This window comes from Heteronotia binoei, chromosome 12 (assembly GCF_032191835.1).
Source record: "Heteronotia binoei isolate CCM8104 ecotype False Entrance Well chromosome 12, APGP_CSIRO_Hbin_v1, whole genome shotgun sequence".
In the NCBI taxonomy this organism is placed as follows: Eukaryota; Metazoa; Chordata; class Lepidosauria; order Squamata; family Gekkonidae; genus Heteronotia; species Heteronotia binoei.
The window spans coordinates 47,960,017-47,979,341 of record NC_083234.1 but is presented as its reverse complement, the minus strand read 5'-3'; the positions used below and the strand labels follow the sequence as shown (position 1 = coordinate 47,979,341).

Below are 19,325 nucleotides of genomic sequence, written 5' to 3'. Positions count from 1 at the left end.
ACTGAACACTACATCCCTTTATTGTAAAAAGAAATTAGGATTAGGCCGTGATATAGATTATGGGCTAATGTGTCTATTTCAATGGCACTTTGTCTTTAATTATGAAACCCCTATGCAAGGGGAGGAGTTTATAAAACACAGGATCAAACCAGGCCAATATCCCCAGTCCCCAAAATCCGATACTTGAGCGATAGCTTCTAGGAGCTTGGTTTCTCAAAGAAGATTGCTGAGATTTTGCAGGCAGCCTTCTCTTTGCAGAGGTAATCATCACCTTCTCTAAATTACAGCCATGCTGCTGCTGAGTGCTCAGGCCATCCAAGACTTTGTAGTTTATCCTTGTATTTCTATAATGTGGTCAAGATTACATCAGATTATTCAATTATGGGCTGGCTGGTGGCTTGGCCCCACTGCCATGTGGGCAAATCCCGACAGACTCAAGACAACAATTGAGTACTGAAATCAGGGCAGCAAATGCTCCTATTTGCACCCATGAAATTCACTGGCAGAAGAACAATTCCTTTGTTGTGTTGCTTGACTCTCACCCAAACCAAACCAGAATTCTCAACAGAAAGGGGGGGAAAAGCGCTCAAGTCAGAATGTAACAACATTTGGTTGGGTTCTTGATTCAGAACAAAAGCTGACAGTTCTGGAGGAAAGCAAGTGTTCAGCTACAAGCATACCCTCCTTTTGAAAACCCATCTGGTCCTTAACCCATGACAAAGGGCAAATTGCAATGTTGATAAACACGGTTTTATAGCCCATGCACTATAATTACTACAGGGGGAGTTCTCAATGGAGGCTAAAACCACACATGAACAACCCTCATGCCGTTTATTTAAAAAGCTTATATTCTGCCTTCCCCCATTCATGGACTCAAAGTGTCTTATAACCAACTCTATAAAAACAAAAAGAAAACACCATATCAAAAACCCACAATAATAATTCCCTGCCAATGCCAACAAATGTCCATTGAACAGACCTGAACACATGAAGTTGCCTTACATAGAATCAGTCCATTGGCTCATCGAGGTCAGTATTGCCACTTTTAAAAAAATCCCAAACATAGACATTTAATTATTTTGGCAAGATGTAATCCACTCTCAACTGCCGAATACACTGGAAGGCTTAAAGGTATTTCCTGGACTGAAAGAAATTGTTCTGGTGCATCTGGAGCAATAGAAACCATTTCACATGTATTGTTACACTGTACTTTGTTTACTAAAGCTAGGCATGATGGGATCTCTTGTCAACTCATATGTTCAGTGCTCTAGTAATTATGTTATTCTGAAACTGTTGTTTTCAAATGATGTGGGTTGGCTGGAAGCTGTTGCTAGATTTTTTTGCATACTTTTCAAAAATTATCTTAGTATTTATCATTTTATTGATTTACTGTTTTCATCTTATCCATAATCTCACCAACCTATCATTGAAGAGACTGAAAATGAAATAAAGAAATAAAAGAAAAAGTATTGTCGGCTCTGACTCATAGCAGCTCTCCAGTCTCATCAGAGGTCTCTCACATGACCCACTGCCTGGTCCTTTTAACTGGAGTTCTAGTTGACTGAACCTGAGATCTTCTGCATACCATGGAGATGCTCTACCACTGAGCATACAGTCCCATAAATCCCTACTAAAGGACATCACCTTGCAAGTTCTATGTGAACTCCTTCCTCTATCTGAACGTCTTCCAATAGCCCATGCCCCATGCTCGTGCGCTACAGAACAAAAAGTGGGCTTGACAGAAGCAAGCCTAATTTGCTGGGATGGCAAAGAGAAGCTGATGCTAGCACATGGGTTCAAATGGGATGAAGATGCTTCTTCAGATATATGGGTCCCAAAGGTGTGAAGGGCTTTAAAGGTAAGAACTGGAACCTTAAATTGAGTTCAGAAACAAACAGCCAGCCAGTGCAGGTGTTTTACAACAGGAGAAATACTGTATGTTCATAACCATCTAACCCTGGAAACCAAATGGGTTGCTGAGTTTTGTATTATATTGAAGCTTCCAAGATATCTTCAAGGACAGCCTCACATAAAATGCATTACTGTAGCCCAACAGTGAGGTTATAAAAGCATGGATCAACATGGGTAGCTTAGAAGAAGAAGAAGATATTGGATTTATATCCCGCCCTCCACTCCGAAGAGTCTCAGAGCAGCTCACAATCTCCTTTACCTTCCTCCCCCACAACAGACACCCTGTGAGGTGCGTGGGGCTAGAGAAGGCTCTCACAGCAGTTGCCCTTTCAAGGTCAACCTCTGTCAGAGCCATGGCTGACCCAAGGCCATGTTAGCAGGTGCAAGTGGAGGAGTGGGGATTAGCAGCATTTCACAGAAGAGAGAGTTGACAGAGTTATTATGGGTAAAAGGCACTTTTGGACACTACATTAGCCTGTTTCTCAAACAACACAGCTGGTCTGTAAGCACTAAATTCTTCACGTGACCTACAAAAGATAACTTCACTTCATCCAAAGTAACCTACAAAAGATGTCACCCTCAAGGACATCAGTCTACCAAGCCAAGCTTCATCTCCATCTTGTCTGGATTCAGCTTCATTTTGTTCTGTCTTAGCCACTTAACCACAGCCTTAAGAGCAACATAGCACAACCAACACCGCAGAGCTTGGGGGTTTATTATTATTATTTCCGCTAAAAACATAGGGAAAAAAACATAGAATTGGCTACATAAATAGGCTTGCCACTTCAGGGTCAGAGATCAGCTATAATTCTGGGAGATCTCCAGGCCCCACCTTGAGGTTGTCAAACCTATACACAGAGAATATCAATAACATCGACAACAGCTGTGAAGAACTGGATGATCTAATTCAATGATCTGACATAAACATTAAGGAATACTGGTGAGAGAACTGGCCACTGCTTCCCTCTGTGGGTTAGGCCCCTAACTACTAACTTGGCCTCTCTGGTGGAAACAATTTGTGTACATTTAGACAGAAAAGATGGCATAGATACTAGGGCCAGCCCTTTAGTACCTATGCCATGTTGTAAACCATGCGATATAATAGAGGGATCCACTGTGTCAATGGCTGCCAACAAGGCTAGCTTCACTAACAGTTGAAACTCTACACAATATTTTACAAGCAGAGTGGGCCGTTTGAGAACACTATCATTCTGTGCACATGTGCTATTTTCTTTCCACAGGTGAGCTCTGATCTCCAGACTGCAGAAGATGACCCCCTGAAGAAAATGGCTGTTTTGGAGGGTGGACTCAGTGGCATTATACCCAGCTGAAGTCACTCACCCCCACAAACCCTGTCCTTTCCCCAAATCGCCAAGGATTCTCCATTCCAGAATTGTCAAGCCTAGCAGGGCATCAAAGGTGAATGGGCACCAACCAGCACTGCTGCTGCCATGTCCATTAGGAGGATCCCAGGTGGGCCACCTTCCTCTTTCCCTCCCGTATGATGCAGGGGTGAAGGGAGAAGGTGATGTCTTTCTAAGGCCCCGTGGTGCAGGGTAAGGAGAGGCAGGTGGATGGTGCCTCCTCATATCCTTGGGCTAGTCCTGAATGAAGCATGGGATGGGTTTGGGAGAAAGAAATCTATCTCAAAGACACAAAGGAATAATAAAAAGAGTGGCAACAACACAAGAACACACAACAGAATGCTGCAAGACTCTTACCTCGCTGTCTTCTGCAGGGGGTGGGGGTGGTTCCTTAATAATCTAGAAGGAATAAACAATTAACACAGAAGGTTAACACCAGAGCCACCTATATACAGCCTTAGTTCAGGGTAGTACAAAGGGTCCCCTCATCCTGGCAAAAAGAGTTAGGCTAAGAAAGACTAAATGCCCCAAAGTCACACAAGTCACATAGCACCCAGCTTTCTCCAGGTAAAATCCAGCATGCTAGTCATTACCAATAGTGAGTCCTGTATTACAGGCAGGATTTAAACTAAGCCAGGGCTCATCCCTAAAATGTGGGATATTAACAGAACACCTCTAAGTATGTGCATAGTGTTCTTCCTTCTCCTCTAAAAAGTCACAGTTCACACTAAGGCATCTGGTAAGGCCAGACCATTCAAATTTTAACTTGGCCAGAAAAATCATTACATAAGCCACTATCTTGGAGACTCTGGCTCCAATCAAAAGCTACATCATAAAGAAACTGGCTGACATTACAAGGGGGTTGAAAGAATTACTTAGGTAAGCTGAAGCACTTTGAACCTTCTAAACATACTCTATAGATACTGAGTTCTATTTGTCACATTTCCCCCCAACCTTTCTCCAAACAGGCCAGGGTGGTGTATTAGTTCTTCCACCTTCTACTTCCAATCAGGAAGCTGGGCTCTTGTGGCTTCCAGGGCCTAGAGCCAAAAGGCTCTGGGGTGAGTCGCTGTCCCAAATGTTCCTCCCTACCAGAGCCATTCTGCCATTTCCTCATCAGCACAAGGCAGCTGTATTTGATCCATTGTTTTAGATTTAATAGATGCATCTCTCCCCAAGAACTTGGAAATAAAATGCCTGCAAAGGTTTGGGTTCCTCAAGCATTTTGGGGGAAAGGGAGACAATATGGGTGAGAATTTTTTATAAGCTCCTCTGGCAATGTTATTGTCATAGAAACAGAGCTGATGTGGGGTGAGGCTGTTATTTCATGCAGAACTTTGCATCTCCAGCTTAGCATGGGCTGGCGAACATCACAGCTCTGCTCTCCAAGAGCAACAGACAGCCATCCAGCAGGAAAGTTGGAACAGAGAGGCACCTCCAACATCTCCCCTGAGCCCAGAACCACCCTTGGCCAGAACCTTTTTTAAATCCATGGACTAAATCCTTATCCTGTAAAGTGAAGGGAACACATGGCATAGCATTTGTTTTCCCATGCACATTATCCACCTTGCATATTGTAGTGTGAGTAGGTGGTTCATTTCTAAGGTTCTGTGTACAATGAACCAAAAACAGTAAGTAAAATTCTGCATCTAAGGACCAAACTAGACATGGTGTTTTGCACAAGTCACTTCTAGGGCTTCCCTATCCTGCCTCTGATTGTGTTACACCCAAATGTTACATGTAGGAAACAAAATTTCCAAGTGCACTGGAGCCTGATTTGGCTCAACCAAGGGAGAAGAGGCTTCAGTCTTCGACCTGTACCATTCTCCTGAGCTGAAACACTCCCCAGGGGAGAACTAGGCCCTGGTCATCCTTGGGACCCTTGTTTCCCACATGTAATATTTGGCTGTGACACAATCAAAGTCAGGCTGGGGGAACCTCAGACCTGACTCATGCCAAACACCACATGTAGTCTGGCTCTAAGAAACCCAGATTCTGCACCAGGAAAGATGATTTTTGCAACCTTTTTGAGCATTTGCATATTTTCCCTGGTTTTTCATAAGCTATTGAGCATTTTTTTACAGTGTCGCCTAATTTATTTTGGTTCAATTTCTGTTACAAAAGGCGAAGGAGCTGCGCAGTTTTGACACTGCACCTCTTGAAAGCTGGAAGTGTTGGTCGGCTACCTCTTGGGCTTCAGCAAGAACTGGCCACTCACTTTCAAGCACATCTTAACAGCCACAAGAAAGGAAAGTTGATATTCTCAGGAAGCTGAGCTGTTTGCCCAGCACATGCCCAGTATCATTTATTGATCCAGTGACCCTGATCAAAATAGCAGCAGGTTTGCGATAATTACTGAGATGATATATGCAAACTAGTTTATCATTTGACAGACAACAGAAAACAGTGACAGTACAAGAGAGAAGTATGTCTGCAAGAACATAGGTGCTCTAGAACCCACATTCCTGCAGGACAGCAGCTTTCAGGCCAAAACAAATGACAACCTAAGGTTTACAAGCTGAGGTTTCTGTGCATGGATCTCACAGCCTTGTTTGTTTGTTTTAAATAGACAATGCACAGGACCCTGATTTATACTGGGACCACAGTGCTATTGAGGCCCTATGTCTGAGCTATCCAAAAGAAACACTGAGAGCTCTGTACATTGAACTCCCAGTCTCTCACCTGGCTCAAACCTCAGAGTTCTGTTTCTGAAGTGTGTTTCTAGCAAGATAGATGGTATGTAAGAATGGTGTGAGGGCAAAGATAGATTACTTAGAGCACACAGAGTTTCCAGGGAGGAGACATCGGTACCTGAAGACATCAATAAGGAAACATTCTCAGGAACAAGATGGTTGGGGTGCTTCCTCCTCTTTGCCTGAGGAAGACTCTGCAAGGGTTTGTTTCAATAGTTTCTTTCTCACGGTCTCCCCCCACCACACTTCTCAGGGTCTTCAAGGACCTCTCATTCATTACAGATGTGTCCACATCCAGGTTTTTGGCCACGACAGCCACAGTCTAATGTTTAGATTTAAAATTCTGCTTCATGCAGCCAACTTCATTTAATATGAAACGTCCATCCCTGCACAGATGGGAACTGAGATTAAACTGAGATTAAAAGCAGGCTTTCTTTCTTTCTTTCTTTCTTTCTTTTTCTTTCTTTCTTTCTTTTTCTTTCTTTCTTTCTCTTCCAAAAAATATGGATGCCTACTGCTCCTTAAAGAATGTGAGCAACAAAAATCTAGCATATTTGATCATCATTAATTAGACAGTTAATTCAGTAGGTGTTGTCTCAAATTGTCTCACCCATTTAACTTCAGAATGCTGAGATTAAATCCATTTGTGGAAACAAGCGGCCTCTCTCAAAATAAAACTATACTGATGCCAAAGCAGAGGCTTAAGGCTCTGACTATAAAATCCTATGCAGAGTATCTCCAATCTAAGTCCATTGATTTCAAAAGATTTAGACTGGAGTAACTCTGCATAGGATTGCACTGCAAGTAAACGAAAGGCCCACCCTGAGTATTACTGGATTTTATTCTAGAAAGTGTCCACTATCATGTTCTCCTGTGGTTCATTTTTATGGAGTTTGAGCTGGAAAACTTCCCAGTGGATTTTGGTGGGTTTGGCTATTTAGCTACAACTGACATCATTCTAATTCCATCATGAGCATTTCACTCGGAAGATTTCTCATGATTTTAATTCTTTCTCTCCTTTTAAAAATTGGAGAACATCCTAATAGGAAGGAGGATTGATGCCAGCCTTTATCTCCCCCATTGGAATGGGTGGCGGTTGAAAAATTTTGAACCTCATTATATTTCTTCCATACTGATGGGAAAATGCGTAAGTTATATCTTAATTGCTCCTTGGGGTTGGAGCTGAGGGTCTGTGTTTTCTCTCAAGCTTCATCCTCTGTATTAATCAAGCCTGCTTTTCTTATGTTTAAATACTTTCCTCTACTTTCTCCAAAAATTTAAAATCCTTGGGGCAAACTGAAATGTCAAATGAGAAACAAGGATCTCCAGAAAATGCTTCTTCTTTTACCTTTTCTTCCAGAAAACCTACTGTGAGGTGTTTGACATTTGGAACGATGCCTTGTTTTAACTTAACTTTTGTCCATCATATCTTCTAAATTATATGTACACACCTGACATCATTTTAAGAGACACTTTTACATTTCAGGGTTCAAGAGGGTCCCTTAGTTAACCAAGAAAGTATTTTTCCTACAATTATTTCTCAGTGCTTTCTAACTAATTGTCTATTGCACCCATGTGGTAGAACATGCAATAGAAGGACATCTGTGTCAATCTTCCCACGTACTAAGCATAATTTTACTACAGATCAGGTACAGATGTGCAGCAAAATAACTGTCTACACCTACTCTCAATAGAAGGTGTGGGATGGGAGGATCATGAGAAGAAGTGATAATTGCTCAGGATTTACAGCAATTTCTTTCACCATAAGAACATAAGAGAAGCCATGTTAGATCAGGCCAATGGCCCATCCAGTCCAACATTCTGTGTCACACAGCGGCCAAATATATATATATATATATATATATTTGGCCGCTGTGTGTGTGTGTGTGTGTGTGTATATATATATATATATATATATATATATATATATATATATATATATATTTGGCATTTGGCCGCTGTATATACACACACATACACACTGTGGCTAATAGCCACTGATGGACCTCTGCTCCATATTTTTATCTAACCCCCTCTTGAAGGTGGCCATGCTTGTGGCCGCCACCACCTCCTGTGGCAGTGAATTCCACATGTTAATCACCCTTTGGGTGAAGAAGTACTTCTTCACCATATTTTCCTTGGCCTTTCTGTTATGGCCTGGTTATTATCTCACAAAATGGTAAAGATTTTCCTCAAAATAACAACACCTGCAAGTAACTCTTTACCTCTGGAGTTAATTTCATGGGCTTCAAAAGAGACATGTAGCTATTAAAATCTACATTTGCAATGACGTAAACAATGGTAGACGTTCATCCAAGTTCAGAGATCGTGTCTGGAACAGACATCCCACCACAGTCCTTGGTTTGGCTGGACAGTCTTTTTGTAGCCACTGTGCTGGGGGGAGGAAGGGGTTGCCTGCAAGCTCTCAGTCCAGGACATCTGCCCAAACTTCATCTCCAGCATTGGAAAAGCAGCCCAAACCCTTCCCTTCTCTGGCTACAAATACCATGTCTAGAGGCCACAGGCAGAAAACTCTGCAAGTAGGTTCCTATTAATTTGTTGCATCCATACCCCCAGATATACTGTGCTTTACTCTCTATAAGCTCTGATAGTACATTTGTGTATTTTATTCATCCCACAATTGCTTCTTATTAAACATGTTTGAGAAACATGAAAAAGATACTGCCAGACCAAAAGTAAAAGTAAGATGGAAAAACCCTCTTTCAACCCCTCCCCCCAAATCATTCCTTTCTAGCCTAAACTACAAACCTAAAAAGTTATGGGAAGTTGATTTAACACTGGGAAGGGATGGATAGGAGGGCTGCCACTCTTTCATCTCTCTTGTTATGATCCCCGGTCTTTTACTAGAACAGTGAAACGGAACAAGTGGCACATCAATATCTTATTGAATCATTTCATGTTTAATAATTTTAATTATCAAACCCATTATCTAATCTAACGGCCATTACAGCTCCTTAAACAGCTATTTTCCTTTTCAGAATAGATGTGACCAAAAAACCAAAACCATGCAATATATTTCTATAGAACAACTTACACTGATGTAGGTAGGATTTTTCTCTTTAGAAATGACTTCACATTGCTCTTTGCTGTGTCCAAAATCATCTCCCCCACCAATATGTATTTTTTTAAAACTGAAGGCAGAACTTACTGAAGCTGGTTCAACAGAACATTTCTGTCTTCACAAAGTGATTTGGTTAAACTGTCCAAACACATCCCTTGGCAGTCAGGCAGACCAGACATAGCACTGGCCAGCTTTGTAAGAACCAGGTGTGCCTGGTGGGTGGAACAAAAAGGAGGGGAGTAGAAGACACTGCTCCACACAAAAGACGGAGGGACAGAACTGTCTGAACCAGGTCACTGTTGATGACATATGTGGGATGAAGATCCATCCATCAACAAGCATCTTCACATGGAACTAGCTAAAGAAATGGATGACCAGAGGAGGTGATTTGTACCCTGGGAGGAAGAAGGTCAAGGAGGGAGCAGATGATCCCAAGCCTATCCTTGATGATTAAACAGGAAGAAGCACCTTGGTGGTGCTGAAAGGAAGTTCTGGGATTATGTATTGTAAGGAATGAACCATCTTTGGCCTCAACCACACAAACAAGCATTTCAGATGGATGGAGAGGAAAGCCTAAGGTGGGCTACCAAATATTCAGTGGAATGGTTATGCTTTCTTTCATTTTGAAGGACTGGCCTGGCCTCATGGAGGTGACAATACAAAAAACAGCAAAGTGAGAGCCAGGCAAAAAAGACTTACCACAGTGCAGCACAGAGGCCAGAACCACCACAGGAGAGCCAACGCCAGCAGAAGGAAAAGAATCAGCAAAGCAATTGCCAGGATTGTCCCATCAGACTGAAACACAAAAGCAGAATAGATCATGTCTAAGAAGGCAAAATCCAGCTGGAATCCACACACATCTGTATTGCTAAAATTGCCTGCAGATCTTCCAGCTAATAAGAAATGAGGTTCTGTTCTTGTGAAACTGGTAGTATTGCAGTGGCTAACAATGCAAAACAGAGCTACACCCATCTAAACTCACTAACTTCAGTGGGCTTAAAAACTGTAATTATGTTTAGGATCACACTAGAAGTATGTGAGCTAGGAAGTCCACAGTTCAAGTTACACCTCAGCAACAAACTTGCATGGGTCCACTAGTCCACATAATTTGGCATCAACTACCTGAGAGGGCCACAGTTCTTCAGTGACTAAGGTACAGAAACATCTTTCCCAACACCTGTCCCTGAAGGTTTTTCACTGCAGGAGCTCTGTCGATGGAACACAGCTCCAACTGGCCAGCCTTAAACAAGCCATTACTTCTCAACCCAATTATAGCCACAAGAGGGGTTTAATAATCTACTTTTAGATGGAAACAGACTATGAGGTTTGAGGAAACTGGAAGCAATCATTCAGAGGCATTACTCCATTCTGATTGCACATAAATACATTTTTTTTGTCCTGCTACCTTTTCTCATCAAGCAGGTCTTGAAGCTGTACAAAGTAACAATATACAACCCTGACAGACCTGTATGAGCAGAGGCAAAACTTCCAAACTACCTTCAATTCTGTCTCCAGACAGAGGCTGATTGGCCTTTAAATTTATCAGGAAGATTCCTAGTGGGCTGTAGTCCTGCAAGACCGCTGGCAGTCAGAAGCAACCTAAGTGGAGTGCCAGTGGCAATACTGTAAGGGATGCTCAGCACAGAGCCCGCCAGCTGTGATGACACATCCACGCCCATCCATTGCCTCCTCCTGCACCATGGCCAGATGGGCCCCATCCAAGCTAAGTGGCAGACCAATCAGCTCAGACCAAGCTTGCAGCAGCATAGAAGAAGGTCTACACCAGGGCTTTTTTAATAGCAGAAACTCCTTTGCATATTAGGACACACACCCCTGAGGCAGCCAATCCTCCAAGAGCTTAGAGGGCTCTTATTACAGGGCCTACTGTAAGCTCTTGGAGGACTGGCTACATCAGGGGTGTGTGGCCTATATGCAGAAGAGTTCATGCTACAAAAAAAAAGCCCTGGTCTACACTCACCACCGGCATTATTTTGTATGGCTTGCATCTGGGCCATTTTAATCCCCAAGATTATTGTAAAATGAATGACACAATACATTTAGAACACTTTGAAAGCTCCATAGATTAATGCAAATACTTATTATATTATGTTTTCACATCTGTTTTTTTGTCACATGTCAATGTCACTGTCAGTGTGCCATATAAATGACTCAGGATCCAAAAGCTGAAGGCATGCAACTGTGCAGAGCTCAAAACAAAGACCATGACAGGCTTGAAATGCTGGACCAGGCAGGCCTCCGAGCAGCCACCACCAATGAAACTCCATTTTCATTCATCAACCTGAGCAGACAAGGTTCCCCCAGGCACTTCCTTCATTACATGCCATCTCTCCATAGGAATCTTTGTGCAAAGCAGTTTGCTAAGTCAGTAAAATGCTCTTAAAATGAATTCTTTTTGGAGCAGCTTCCAAAGGTATAGTCTATTGGCTTCCAGAGACTATCTACTATTTCTGAGCCATTCCTTACTGGTGGCATCAGGCTTTTGGGATTAGCTAGCAGGCAAAATTAGGTTTGGCAGGATTTCAGATAAGAGGCTTTGGGTTTAAAGAGCCAGACAGTTAAAAAAAAGAAGAAGACCAAACAAAACCAACCAACCAAGCCTCCAATGACCACATAATATATGCAATTGCCTCTCATGTAATTGCTGTATAAATCCTGGCATACATGAGGTTTACAGGCACTTTCACACATGCATGTATAGATTAATCAACACTTTGAGACTGGCAGGTGACCACAGGGGTAATGAACAAATGAAACAGCCTCAGACTGAGCAAGACCACTGGTCCATGTAGCCAAGTATTTCCAATTCTAGACTTTCAGAGGTTCCCCAGTTTCTCAGGATCAAACCACAAAAGACAGATTTTTATTTTTATTTTTTTTAAATAAAGTTGCCTCCACACAGTGAATAGCAATTACCAGTTTTTAAAAATAGTCTGAAAAAAGCCTCTGGTGGAACAGGAAAGGAAGGATGGGGGCCACTGGAAGCTAGGCCAAGGGAAGTGGCACCAAGGTGGAGGGGACCTGCAAAAATACACACTGCCTTGTCCAGGAAGCATGCAAGTACACTTTGGCTGTGCTCCTTCTCAAAAGCTCATATCAAATCAAGCTTGGAAAAGACAGGAGCACAGCAGAGAGCCTAGAAAGTGGACAGTTAGGGGACACTGTTGTACGTATGGGGTTTTGTGTGTGTGTGTGGTGGTGGTACTCACTGGTACTGAATACTGGCACTCTGGGAGGGGGGGGCGCTCGCCCAAGTCTTAATGGGGGAATTGATGGAAATCAGTCCAACCTTACATGAGTACCAGCAGCTTTTTAGACACATACACACACGTTGCACGGATGTGGCACCCCTCCCCTATTCTGGTTTCCTCTGGCTTAAACCAGAGCAAAATCTCCACACAGAAACTGTAATTCAAAGCCTCATGCAACTTCACTGGAATGAGGAAGGAGATAAACCTTTTCCTTGCTGGCCCTCTCCTTGATCTAAATCACCTCTGCTGTTAGTTCTGTGTGAGGGGCTGATGAACTGGGCAGGGGAGTTCCTTGGACCTTGGCAGGGCCTCCAGGGTCTGGCCTCCGCTGAGAGATGTACCTCTGTGTGATGAGGACTTGGCAGAAGCACCTGCTAGATCCACCCACAGAGTCGTCTCCTATCCTCTTCCTCAGCTGCTGCCTGTAAACCTCAGAGACAAACAGCTACAGACTTCCTCCTCAGCTGCCTGAGCCCTCATTTATGGATGTGGGCCTAGAATCCCGCCTCCAGCTCATCACAGGGGAGGGCTATCTTTGTGAGGTAAAATCCCACCTTCCCTTTAAAAGGGTCTCCTTCCCCCTTCTGTCCCACAGAAGTTGAATTTGCTTCAACTGTCAGACCTGGGGCAAGGCTAGGGTTGCCAGACCCCCTGGGGAGGCGGAGGTCCCCTGCTGTCAGGTCCCACCTCCCCACCCCCGATCACCGGGCAGGCAGGAAGGGAACATCTCTTTTTCTCCACCTTCATGTTTCTTACCTTTAAAAAAGCCACTGTGATTTTTTAAATTGTGAACTTCTCTTTTCAACAACAAATCTGGGAAGCAAATGTTTTTAATCTGCCAAGATTCTCTCTCCCTACGCACTCTATCTTCTTTTCTCTGAGCGAAATGTATGCAGCTCCTTCCCCCCCTCCCTTTATCATTTATCATTCTGCTAAATTTAATCTCAGTATCCTTCTGGATCTATGGTGCCCAGAACTGAACACAGGAGAGGCTCCATATTAGAGGCTAGGAGCGTGTTTGTCCTTTGCAACATTCCTCATGCGCAGAAGCAAAGATATGGCCTGGTTACCTTCTGGAATACTGTATTTGTGCAATGCTTTACTTACAAAACCAGAATGCGATCTTGGAAAGGAACCAGAAGATCTACAATTGCCTTCAATTAGATGCAGAATGTGCTCAAAAAGTGAAACATCAGCAGGAAACCTTAACTCTAGCTTTGAAAAGATCTTGCTCATTAATAAATGTCTAAAGTCTTGTAACTATTAAAGAAAAAAAATTAAAGAGCTTTTTCTATTGCCTTTTTAAAAAATCCTGTTATTTTTAGATATGCTTTTGGAATGGTTAGAAACGGCCCCTCTGCAATACTGTACCACATCTGCTTATGCTGCAAGGCATCTCCTGTTGCCAGATGTTTTAAAGAATCTCAGTACAACACAATGAATTTGGGATTACTCCAAGCCTTGAAGTTCGTAGTACATCAGTGCTGCTTAACAAAGGCAGTCTTGCCTGAATAAAGAGCTAACAGGCTGCATTCAGATGTCCAGTTTATATGCAGTTAAATTGTATGTTTGAATAGAGACAAAAACTCAAGCATTTAGCAAAATACTACCTACAGAATCATGTGCTGGAAACCAGACTCACCACTACTACTTTTTGGAAAGCATAAACATCTGTATTTATTTCAACTAGCAGTCCCAACCGATTTTAAGAATTAAGATTATTAATCACCCATCTTTTTGATGACTGATCATTCAGTCAATTACATCTGCACATTTACTACCTCAATTATAGGTATATTTTTGAGACTGATGCTTAACAGCAGTCAATCTCATCCTTAGAAGGAGAGTCCCCTTTATTATTGTTGCTGTTATTTTTAATTAAAGTAACACACTGAAAACAAAATAGTCTCAAAAGGCTGGTCAGCTGCTTTAACTAAAATTGGCCTTTTTAATCAACAGCTGCATTCGCACTTCAGTGGATTTTTACTATAGCAGTGCTAAAGCAGTTATTTACAAATGGATCACCCTGTGTGGACAACTGACTGCTACAACACAAACAATAGAATACAAACTGAGGGAGGTCACTATAATGGATAACACAACACAAAATACAAACTAGTGACCAATTTACTAAGAAATATATAGAAACCAGTCCAAATGTCTAAAACATGTACATTCAAGTCCCAAAGTAGTGTGGTGACAAGCCAATCGATTAAGTACTTGCTTCTTTCCAGTCTTCATCAGACCTGGGACCAATATTGATTCAATTATATAGATTCTTTACATAATTTTTTAAAAAGGGAATGCAGAGCGTCTCCAACAGCAATTTCACATCGGCTAAAGCTCAGTATGAGGCTTCTGAAGCCTGGCGGGGGACCCCCGAATTTGCAGCCTCCTCCCCCACTCTACAAAAATCCGGAAGCGGGGGGGGGGGGAGAACATGTGTGTAGGCATCATGTAGTTGTAGAGCTCCTGCAGGTTTAGAAACCTGCAAACTGACCCGTTTGTAAAATGTGTGCCTTTAAGACTGCACAGGAAACAGGAAGGGCTTCATTGGAGGGGGCAGTAATAGTTTCCATGGAGAACAGCCCCTCCCTTTCTTTTGCTTTCGTTTTCACAGCAAGTAAAGTTCTGCAGGAAGAAGATCTAGTAAGTAGTTGTGTGTGAGAGAGAGGGAGGGGGCAGGGGATTCCCTGGTTTGGAGGCCCTCCCCCCCCCTTTATAAAGCGTGGGGGGAGGGAAATGTCTACTGGGCACTCTATTATTCCCTATGGAGAACTATTCCCTTAGGGAATAATAGGGAATTGATCCATGAGTATTGGGGGCTCTGGGAGGGCTATTTTTTGAGATAGAGTTACCACATTTTTAGTATAGCATCTAGTGCCTCTCCCCAAAATACCCCCCAAGTTTCAAAATGATTGGACCAGAGGATCCAATTCTATGAGCCCCGAAAGATGGTGCCCCTATCTTTAATTATTTCCTATGGAAGAAAGGCATTTAAAAAGGTGTGCTGTCCCTTTAAATGTGATGGCCAGAACTCCCTTGGAGTTCAATTATGCTTGTCACACCCTTGTTCCTGGCTCCACCCCCAAAGTCTCCTGGTTCCGCCCCCAAAGTCCCCAGTTTTTTCTTTGATTGGACTTGGCAACCCTACTTGATATAAAGGTCTTTTAGTCTTATGTGTATGATGACGTATTTGCAGAAATGAAAATGTATGTTGAAAATGTATGTTATCTAATTACAGGAGAAATCTCAAAGCTCCCAGTCCACCAAACTAATGTTATTTGGCTTTAATCCTATCGAGAGCAGCAGTTTAACTTATAGCACCCACTGGAATTATATGGATTCAAATACTTCTCCACACGGTGTCTAATCAAGTCATATAGAGTGGGGAGAAATTATAGCAGAGATTCATACTAATACAATTTACTTCTACAGATTAAAAAAAAAACAAATTTGAAAGCACTAGACATTTGGGAAAATCCAACCTTAGTGTTCTGTGTTTTGTGCACAACAGAACCCATAATGAGTGCAGTCCACATACTTGAACATTCATTATAATTGTAATTATCTTCAGCCTTAGAAGACACATGTTGATAGGATACCATACAGTCAAATCATCATTGGATCCACTTCCTCATGTCCCCTTTGTCTACTTGTCTGATCTCTGCTACCAATGGAATACCCGCAAGTTGGACTAAAGTCAGAGGCTTGCATCTGCTAATGCAACTGAAACTGCCCAGAGGACTGGCCTGTAAACTCTCTAATGCAACCATTCTAACAATGGCCAAACAGTAGGCTAGACTAAAAATACATATAGATTTCACTCATTGACACTTTGCAATGCACTCACTATGCCTAGAACAGATTGGTCTCCAGCCTCTTGGGCCTTTTACGAAAGCCTTACAGTAAAAAAGATAATTCATGTTAACTGTAACTCTGCAGCACATTTCATAGGAAAGGAGATTTCTGTCCAATGTTTAAAAAAAACTGCAGAAGAAGCAAGTCAACTGTGTCCTGGAAATTTGCTTTTCTCTGCCAAAGAACCCCAAAAGGCCAAAAGCTTTGCTTATAGTGTTGTTGCCAGCTGGAGAACAATGAAAACAACTCTTGGCAGACACTGAGGAACATAAATTAACTTTCTTAATAGGAAACCTTATAGGATACACATTGGAGACATTTCCCAGTCGCCTTTTCAATGACTGTCTAAAAAGAATGACGTTTACAATCAAGTATAGGCTTGTTGAAAACTTATGACAGATTCCTACATGCTAGTAGTGTTGGGGTGTTCTCCCCTAACTGAAATCCATATTGCATTACTGAACTCTGTGGGGTTGGAAGAGCACCAAAAGAGATGTAAGGTCCAGTGCCTTTGTATGACCAGGAAGCCTGCTGGCTTCCAGATCTATCCGGAAAAAGTTTGGAAGGCATAGGCTGAGAATGTCCCTGGGCTTCACCGTGCCATCACATGTACAGTCTCTTATCATATCAGAGATCTTGGAGCACGTGCAACAGGGCATCATGCAGCACAGGTAGCAATGTGACTCTCTCCAATGCTACTCATTGGAAGCTACAGAACATTATGCTTCTCTCCCTTTCTCTCTGTGAATGCCTAGAGGGGATAATGGAATCTACACCAGACTTCCCAATTCGTTCCAGTGATAGGGCAGCGTAGAATGGATTTGTTTTGAATTCTGCCAAATTGTTGCAGAGTGGAACCGACAGATCCTGATCTTCCAAACAGGCAGCTGTACCTGCCCAAGAAAAATGCTGATCTTAATCCTGTGTTGCAAAGGGACAGCTTTATTAGTCTGTCATCCCAAAATAAAACAACATTCCAGCAGCAACTTGAAGACTAACACTATGAGTCTGATATCTGACAAAGTGAGCTGTGATTCATGGTAGCATATATTGAAATAAATATTATTAGTCTTTAGGGTGACAGTGGACTTTTGTCTGAATCTTGCAGCATTTCGTGTCTGCAGAAATCTGTACCAACAAATGAAAACACAGCCTCAAATGGGTGTTTCAAAATAGAAATTAGGGGATAACTAGTATATTAGAAGCAAATCTGCAATGCTTCAGTCTGACAGCTGCCTTCACATTCAAGAATGAAAGGGGGTGGGGGTGGAAGAGTAGTTTCAGTGAGTGAATTTCCACTCACTGGGTCTCTTATTTTAAAGAAAGTGAACACAAAGGCACTCTGCGTGGCTTCTCTGAGGCAAATTTCCCTGCAGCACAGAAGATGCTGTCTATCATTTATTTTATCATGTGCATTCTGGGCTCTTTTTTAATATAACTGAAACAACTTGGTCTAATAAAAAGGAAATTAAAACTCACAGACTGTCACTGTCTGTTGGTTTCAGAGTCCAGCTTACTTTGATCATTCACTTTTTTCTGGTTTCTAGAAAAGCAGCCAAACTTGATAGAACAGAATCTCATAAAATACCTGCTGTAGCTGAACCATAATATAATATATAGAATCAAATACATACATGGAAAACAGCATGCACAAAGGGCAAAACTACATGTTACAACAGATGCAAGTCTGCCACAGGCACTCACAAACATATTGCAGTTGGATTGGTACTGCAGTGTTGGGGGAAGAAGGGTTCCTGCCTCCCCCTGACTCCACTTTCCTGATCCAAATTGCCATCAGGGGGCCATTATTTTGCCCTGTTTGGGGCTCCTCATATACTCTCTCCCTCCATGTCAAGCTTCCAATTTGAATCCCCTCCCTCCATTAATGGAATACCCACCAGGAATTCACAGGGGCAATGCAGTCTCTGTGGCAAACTTGCATAAGTTGTAATGTGTGGTTCGACCCATAGAAAACTGGACAACAGAGAGCAGCATTATAACCTCATCGTCTTTTGACTAGCATGTTGCCTGAATGGAAGCAGAGTATATGACACAGACAGAAGAGAAAGTGGAACAAGAACATCAATGAAAAACCTAAGAAAATGAACCAAGGCTTAAACATTTCTTAAAATGTGCAAATTGCAGTGAAAGACAGCCTGTGTATCACTGGTAGGAAATGAGGGGTGCTCTCGAGGCCTTCAGGATACCTCAAATGCCTTTAATGTTTTCAATATGAGAACAAGTAAATGGAATTCCTGGGATGCATTCTGATGAAGCTACTGGATCAATACCATCGTGGAAGCCAGATACTGCACTGGGGCACACTAATAGAACCATGCTAAGTAAAGTGTGTGTGTGTAAAGTGCTGTTAAGTCACAGCCAACATGGCCCCAATGGGTTTTCAAGATGAGAGACTAACAGAGGTAGTTTGGCATTGCCTTCTTCTGCATAGCAACCCTGGACTTCTGTGGTGGCTCCCATCTAGGTGTGCACCAGGGCTGACCCTGCTTAGCTTCTGAGATCTGACACGATCAGGCTAACCTGGTCAGGGCAAGCAGAGCAACAGCCTTCTAAGTCCACAGAGATCAGTAGCCATAACTCTGCTTTGGATGGCTCAGTAACTGTTCCTGATTGAAGATTCCACACCTGAGTTCTGTGAGTGTTCTGGCTCCACTCCTCCTAGTTCACTGACAACTCTACCCCCACCCATACCACATTAAAGGGATGTGCCCACTAGGTGAAAGTCTATCCGATTTTGCTCAAGGTAGTGCTCAAAGGGCAACAAACACAGCTGCACGCCTGCATGCCATTTGTACAAACACAACATTACGTTCTCTTTAGCAACAGGAGTCAAACTTTTCACTAGCAACTGAAACAGATATGGATGTAATTAAAGAAATATGCCAATGTTCATAAACAGTGTACCTCCATGTGCAGAGGAGCTGTTGGGACTTAATGAAGTCAATGTCCCATGTTTTCTATGGGCATTTGGAAGATATGAGCAAGGTGGACCCATCAATAAGCCACAAAACTGAAGCTTCATAAACATGAATGGAGATGTGAAATTGTATTTTTAGAACCGGTGAAAGAGCTGTTGGGACTTAATGAAGCCAATGTCCCATGTTTTCTATGGGCATTTGGAAGA

At 42.5% G+C, this 19,325-nt stretch overlaps 1 protein-coding gene across 1 annotated transcript in view; it reads right to left on the bottom strand.

Annotated features, from left to right (window-relative positions):
• Window positions 1-19,325, bottom strand: part of ANTXR1 (ANTXR cell adhesion molecule 1) — a 168,673-nt gene that overhangs the window by 49,002 nt on the left and 100,346 nt on the right. Inside the window, exons 13-14 of the mRNA XM_060251262.1 lie at window positions 9,750-9,845; window positions 3,633-3,674 (exon numbers count right to left, since the gene is read on the bottom strand). Coding sequence (XP_060107245.1) covers window positions 3,633-3,674; window positions 9,750-9,845 — 138 coding nt within the window. The remainder of the gene's footprint in view (window positions 1-3,632; window positions 3,675-9,749; window positions 9,846-19,325) is intronic.